Source organism: Mastacembelus armatus, chromosome 24 (assembly GCF_900324485.2).
Source record: "Mastacembelus armatus chromosome 24, fMasArm1.2, whole genome shotgun sequence".
In the NCBI taxonomy this organism is placed as follows: domain Eukaryota; kingdom Metazoa; phylum Chordata; class Actinopteri; order Synbranchiformes; family Mastacembelidae; genus Mastacembelus; species Mastacembelus armatus.
The window spans coordinates 9800641-9808272 of record NC_046656.1 but is presented as its reverse complement, the minus strand read 5'-3'; the positions used below and the strand labels follow the sequence as shown (position 1 = coordinate 9808272).

At 39.0% G+C, this 7632-nt stretch overlaps 1 protein-coding gene across 1 annotated transcript; it reads left to right on the top strand.

The window, feature by feature from the left end:
* Positions 1 to 445: 445 nt before the first annotated feature.
* ora6 (olfactory receptor class A related 6) lies at positions 446 to 6402 on the top strand. The gene is made up of 2 exons (XM_026318626.1): positions 446 to 552; positions 1976 to 6402. The coding sequence occupies exon 2, from the start codon at positions 4996 to 4998 to the stop codon at positions 5911 to 5913; it is 918 nt and encodes a 305-aa protein (XP_026174411.1). The 5' UTR covers positions 446 to 552; positions 1976 to 4995; the 3' UTR covers positions 5914 to 6402.
* Positions 6403 to 7632: the final 1230 nt, after the last annotated feature.

Sequence of the window (7632 nt, the reverse complement as noted above, 5' to 3'; positions counted from 1 at the left end):
TGGCTGCTGGAGATACACACGTCGCTTATATCCGTCACTTGGCATTAACATACGCAGCTTTCAGTTTGCGCACCAGTCAGCGTGTTGCTTACTGAACAACAACTAGCAGCCCAACAAGACTGACTGACTGGCTGACTGGCTGGCTGGCTGACTGGCTGCAGCGCTGACAGACAGGGTGGGCTGGGCCCCCTCCTGCTGTACAAAAGTGAAGAAATCCTCGGAAAAAAAGTCTCCGACCTCCTTTGAACCACAGGTAACAATGTGTTTTACTTCACAAGAAGAAGAACATCCTCATCCTACTTCGGTGCCGGAGCATGTGATGGCAACATGGTGAGCCTTTTAAAGGGGTATCCACGCGTAACTGCAGGCAGGGGTTGCCTCATTGGATCCACCCCGTTAACTTTTTGCAGGGATGCGCCGTGGCGTTAATTGGACGCGGCGAGGACTTCGAGTCAGCTTCAAGCACCTGTACACGTACGTACCAAAGCGGGATCCAGGCCAGGAAGTTCCCACCTGCGGGGGCTTGCAGGGGTCTCAGCGCAGAGGTTGCAAGTATGTTCCAAACCCAATCAATCATCAATGTAATCAAACATTAGTCATAAGGTATAACTCAAATTTTTTATCAAGGCCTGGATTATTATGCACTTCAAAAACTCAATACTTTAGTAAACTAAATAATTATAATTCTACAGTGTTATAATTATTTATCTAAAATGTGTATGTAATCATCAACTGAGAAATTTTGTCCGGCTGGATTATCAACTGGGCAAAGTAGACGATTGTGTCCACCGCACCATAACAAACCCCTAAATTCACAGTTCCTCAAATGGTTTGACATAATTTAAGTTTAAGTTGAGTCAATAATTACAGTTAAAGTGTCATTTCATTTATAGAACATCCATGTATCATCATCTAGCCTTTTGTCCCTGGCTTCTTCTGTCAAAACCTCCTTCACTTAAGACTTTGTTTTAGTACTGTTGCTGCACATTAGGACATAAAGTTGCATTCCCTCAAACAAAACGACAGATAATAAAAGAACAGGTTTTCTGCCATATGAAGACTTCTTGATGATGTACTAAAGGGGAACTGGGGGCACTGAGGGACACTACAACAAATTTTTGTCCTCAAGACCACCAAACATGTTCATCGGGTCGTGCTTGTGGAAGGTATGTGGTGGATACGGATACAGTCAAATTAAAATGCAATGACCCCTATCAAGCATTAACTCTTCCTTTATTAATATTATATGAATGCTGAAAGCCCAGAGCTAGAAAGTTCAACTCTAGTGAACAATGAATGACTCTCAGGAAGATTGTGGTACAGATGTTGGACCATAAACCCAGGTTGCCCAGTGGAAAGGTATGACACTATGACAGTGTGGCAGTGCTTTCCAACTGTGAAAGAACACTAAGCTTTTTCATTGATTATTTCCAGATATGCCCCCCTACTGGATACACTTCTCATTGTTGTCCTACTCATGTGGGTGGTTAGTGTCACATGAGTCGAGGTGTGAAATGTTGGTAAATTGCCTGAGGAGGGATGTCAGGACTGCTTTGTAAGTGGATGATAAGTAATGTCCACCCCATCTGATGCTTGTTGCAGTTTGACATAGCATCTTTCACTTCATCTCAAACTGTCTGTCTTCTGTGGACACTGCTGTCTTCAAGGGAGTGTCCTTTATCCTTCAGATGGATTATGGATGTCTTCAGGATTTGACTCTTCTGTGTTATACCATGCTGTTGTGGAGTGTTTCTTTTGTTTCTGTCCAGGCCTACATCGCTGCATTGAATTTTATATACAATGCTTCTGCTTATGTCTGACTGTCCTCAGGGTGGACCAGCTTCTGCCTGCTGGGTTTGAAATGCAAAAGGATGCAGTGCTTTTTGAAAATCCTCCTGAGCTGTTCAGATACTCTGGCAATGAATGGAATGACAATGTTGTTTTTGTTTGTTCTTTTCTGTACTTTCCGTTATAGAGGGGTTCTTACTGGATCTTCCTGTGGTTTTAACCACAGTACCATCTTCCGCGTGTGACCTCAATGGCCCTGAAGTCGGTAATGAATCCACAGAGGTTAAATACCTGGGAGTCCCCAGCAGTCAGAACTGAAGAAGCTTCTCGGATGAGAGGTGAAAAATCTTAGTAGCTGTGGAATTATTGGATTTAAGCGGTTCTGACGTACTGAAAGTAGTAAGTGTTGAAACCACAAGGCAGGATGTTTTACTGCTCATCCTTCATCTCACTAGAATTTCAGCCAATCAACTATGCATTTTATTTTTTTTGCTTCCTATGAACTATCTTTCACACTCTAAATTATCTCTGACATGCGGTTTTTGAACAGCTAACAGTTCACCGCAAATGTCAAACACATTTTATTTTGATTAACTGGTAATTAAATGTATTTTTTTCAGCAAGTAATATCAAATTGATTGGGAAATGATGCATTCTGGTCGCTGCAGCTCCTGCAGGTGAAATGTTATGCAGTTACAAGTATAGTAGGATGGCTTAAGTCCAGTCTTTCCACTTCCCAATTTTTATGGTTGAGTCCAAATTTCCAAAGTCATGTCCAAGTCCCTGGTTTGAAATATTCATGGAATAACTAAATAAAAAGAAAATGTAAGACTCAAATAAAGGCTTCTTGCACAGCAGATATTTAACTTATTATAACTGGAAAAGCAGGGGTGTGAACAGTATTTTATTATATATCATGATACTTAACACACATCACACACTTTTATTATGTAAAAATACAAAACAATTCCAAGAGAGATATTAGTGACAGCTGATAGCAATGAAATCTTTACATGACATTTCAAAACCACAACCTAACACATTAAAATTCCAGTGAGAAGCCCTCATCCTTATTAGTCATTAATGTACCGCATCCACAAAATCAACTGTAACGCAGCCAATCAAACCTGAGGACTTAATAGTGATTTCGGGAGTGGGAGCCCCGCGGAGCTCTGAGTGAGCCCTCAGACTTACTCATCCCACATCTGCTGCTTCAGTTGTAGAAAAACACAGACTGTAATTTGATGTCTGATGAAGTGTCCATTTTCTTCATCTAGTTCAAGAGTAATGGCAAAAAGAATAACAGTGGAATAATCATAAGAGTCTCTTTCTGAATGTCACTCTCCTTTGTGTGGGTCTACTTTGAAATAAATATGTTTACAGCACATGTAGCTGAATGTAGATGGGGCTGAGCGGTTTATCTGACAAGTCAACAAATTCTAATTGTTGCAGCTTTTCATGGCCACCAGATGATGAAACATATTTTACTGATCCCCTACCTTGTCCTCCAGTGCCATCGTGGGTTGCGCTTTTGAGTCTTGACTACTATTGTAATACATTCATTTGCTCCTCACGAAGGCCTGCAATAACCCTAGCTTTTTATCTAGTGGCACCATGAGACCAAAATGTTTAGGTTTTTAATACTTTGATTTATGAATACCTAAAAGACTAATAATTTCCATCAGTCATGACTGTTTGATGCTGATTGTCAAATCGTAGCAAATTTACACGCAACAGTAATTTGATGTACAGAACATGGTGAGCATTATATCTGCTATACGTCACCATGTCAGCATTGTCATTGTAAACATGTTAGTATAATGATGTTAACATTTAGCTCAAAGCACAGCTGTGCTTGTCAGACTATTTATGTGCTAATGCCTAAAATAACCTTTGTGATGCTGACCCCAAAAAACCCCAAAAATCTGTGTCTTAAAGTTCAATAGCGGTGGTGAATTATGGGGTTTTCCAACAAACACGGTTCAGTGTACAGCAGACAACCGATTTGTGGAAAACCCCCAACTATACAGTATCACATCATATCACACTGAAACGATTGTTGTAAAACAATAAAAAAGCCTGTAGCGCACATAAAAACAAGCTTAAAACCAAAAACCTTCTGGCATTTTCAGATGAAACTAGTACTCGCCATTTGATCAGTTCTCTGATTGATAATTACTGGATGGTGAAAAAGGACTACAACTTCCTAAGCTGTCCAGGCTCATTATGCAACACTTAGTTTTCCCATTTACTGCCAGTGTATGGCTTATCCTTAATTACACACACACACACACACACACAGTTCTTGACACAGACACACACACTGTGGGATTCACAATTAAGCTGAATCAGGATGGAGGATGTTGAAAAGAATGCCTGTTAACTAGACAGTGCAATAAGAAAGAAAAGAGACAAGCTGGAACATGACCTGGTCCTGTGTCAACAGCAGGGTCCAGAAACACCTGTTCCATTTATATCTTTTTTCTTTTTTGTCCATCAAAATTTCAAAATAAATTCAGATAAATTATATATACTAGTACATGTTTTCATTTATAATAACACTGCAGAGTTTCTCAAGGTCAAACCGTTTGTATTACTGCTCTTTCTCTAATTAAGCAAAGGTATTTCCATCTCAGTATATTAAGTGTGTGTCTTTTCATTTCCTAAAAAGGTAACAAAGGCTTTGACACATCCAGTGAAAATACACCTTTAATTAATGGATGGATTGATATTACAGGAGTTAATGTCTTATAAATCAGTAATAAGGGAAATGTCATTAAGTTGATTTTTTTGTATGTCATGTATTGAGAGTGAAATTATGGTGTCAATAAAACCACATAATGACAAAAAGGTGGAGAACAAATGTCAAAGGATGTAAATTTGCCCTTGCTGAATTGCATTCTGTGATGTCAGCCCGTGGAAAAACATGTCACTCCTTTAAATCAGACAGAGTGCTGGTCTCAAGGTGAAGCTTTGAAAAGCTCAGAGGTAAAACTTTAATGACTCCCAGCCTTCAATGTTTCCAGCAGCCTCTTGTTTTCCTTTCTCTATAATGAGCACAGCCCATCACCAATCCAGATTCTTGCCACTTTTGAGAACTTGATAACAAGGGTGTGTGGTCAATGTTGTGGCAAATCATATCTCTGTCTGCTTCTGTGGGAAGAACACAGAAGTGATATATTAGGTGTGATCCAGCCAGCTTCAATAATGGATGGTTACTTTGTAGATCTTCTGGTCTTAAGAATCATCATTTCTTGCATTGGATTTGTGGGTAATGTACTTCTCATCTTCTCTGTCATCATTCATTCAAAACTCTCCCGAGTGAAGTCCTTTGAGTTGTTTCTCCTGGGACTGGCTACAGCCAACTTGGAGGAAATTCTCATCATGAACATCTCTGAGATCATCGTTGTCAAGCTTTCTTTCTTCCAAAACGGCATTTGGATTTGTCGCTCACTCAGGTTCCTGACTGTGTTTGGTGAAATTACAAGCATCTTCTTCAGTGTCCTCATCAGCATCTTCCGTTACGAGAAGCTGAGAGACACCAACAAGAGGGCCAACTTTCCAGTTTTCCTGGACAGCATCAGGTCCGCCTGGATGGTGAGTGGAGTTTGTGTGATGATCTCCACACTACTGAGTTTCCCCATTTTTGTCTTGGACGTGCAAAACCCTGCAGTAAATGTCACAATAAACAGCAGCACCTGTCCTCCAGATTTTTTTCAGTGCAGTAAAAAGGACTGTCCCACTCCCAACCTCTTCTACAAATACCTGTTCATCGTGATGTGCAACCTGCTGCCTCTAATCATCGTCACAGTCACCAGCTGCCTCATCATCATGGTGCTGCTGAGCCAGAGCCATACGGTGACACCAGAGGAGATTGTACACGGGTTGAGCCACCACGGGAACAAGAAGCTTCAGCACAGCATAATAGCTGTACTTGCAGCTATGGGGCTGTTCCAGATAAATTGGACTTTCTATCTGATCTTTCAGCTGATTTTCAATGCGACTGACTTTCCTTTTTGGGCTGAAATTGAGCGATTTATCACAACTTCCTATATATCCATCAGTCCATATGTGTACGGGATAGGGAGTCACCTGTTCTCTGTCAAGAACCTTATTAAGAGTTAATTTAGAGCTTTTCTTTAAGTTTGTCTTTTGAAATTGTGGTCAACTCTTCTTTGATCAAATATAATCAGGGAAAGAAAAGTTTATCATTTTACAAACTTCATCTTGCTCAGACCTTTTAAACATCGAATCTCTATTATTAGTAAACAGGTTGTGTAATAGATTTTGTACTTTTATTTAATATGTAAAACTTAATAGTACAATTTTTGACATTTGTTTAGAACAAAAATACCGTTTATTTCTGGACATGCTCTCTTACAGCCATGCAGCAGGAGGAAGGCAAACAAATCTTATGTGGTGCAGTGTAACCTAAAATAAACAAGTCTGATTCACTGTGATAGACACAAACCCACAAATATAATATTTTTTAACGCCATTCTCTATTTAAGAACTGTATTTGTATGTGATCATTACTGTATTTCTATGGGTAACATCTCACTGTAACAGTACAATAATATCTCACTGGCATGTAGGCTAAATATAGTTATTTTACATTTGTGCAGGCTCAGTCTCAGGCTTATTTACTCCTGTTAAAGGTATTTCCTCAACATGCTTTATTTCCTAAATGAAAATGTTTCTAGGAAAATGAATATAATTTTATTATATGTATTGATTCTGTTTTGACATGAGTCAAGTATCAGATAAAGCGTGTGCTTTGGCTGAGTTATATCACCAAAAAAATTCGCTGACTCCTGCTCAGAGTGAAAGGTTATAACACAAAGGCCACATATTACTCATGGTATCTTTCTGAGTAAAGCGGCATGGTATTAGGCAATGTTAGTAAAAAAAAAAGAACTACAGTGAATATGTAAAGCTGTTTCTCTGGCATGCTCTGCATGCATCAAAACAAATGTTTTGCCTGTTTAGAATATTTAGTCCCTTAAATGTAATCCCAACAAAATGTGGATGACTATACATCATGTCTATGGTCGAAGTGCTTGCTTGTTAACACAGATTTTACAATGGGGATGACAGAATAAATATTATGCCTGTTCATGGTCATTTTAACAGCTTGGGCGTGTGGACAGAACTCACAAGGCCATACAAAGTCTGTGCACTATCTATTGTTTGTGCTGCCACTGCTGATTTTCCATCACTGACATCAAAATGTGGTAGCTGTCAGTACATACTGTATTGTTTATTACGTAAGTAAAATAACAAAGACACGTTTAATAAAGATTTCTTGCACTGACATCTTTACAGAGATATTTAAAGCCCTTTGCACAATATACAACTCAGGCATAACCTTGAAATGGTATTTAGGCCTTTACAGTGTGGTAAGAAGAAAACAAACTTAAAGTGCAGTTCATTTGTTTTATTCTGTTGTGCCTGTTAAATAGATCATATTAAATTTGATTTTCCTTGTTTTACAAAATTATTTGGTCTATTTTGCAGGTTAGTATCCCTGACTAGTGCTGGAGCAATGTGTTTGCAACACCCAGAGTTTCCTACCTCATTTTTTTCAGGAAACATTTAAATACATTATTTTGCCTCAATTGATCAGTGAATAAATTTAAGTTTAATGCACATTAATTATTGTATTCTTCTGAGCGCCTTTATTGTGCCTGGGAAACTGGGAGATTTTGCACCCAGATGTTGCTTTGTGCACACTAACTGGGTATAGTCTTAATATGAAACGTATAAACTATAATTAAACATAATCCGAGGGCCATCCATCTGTACCACCCCTTTTACAACCACCAGAAATACATGTTGAGTCTA

Bases quoted from the DNA above. Each gene is read 5' to 3' on its own strand.
- ora6 (XM_026318626.1), top strand. From the start codon at position 4,996: ATGGATGGTTACTTTGTAGATCTTCTGGTCTTAAGAATCATCATTTCT.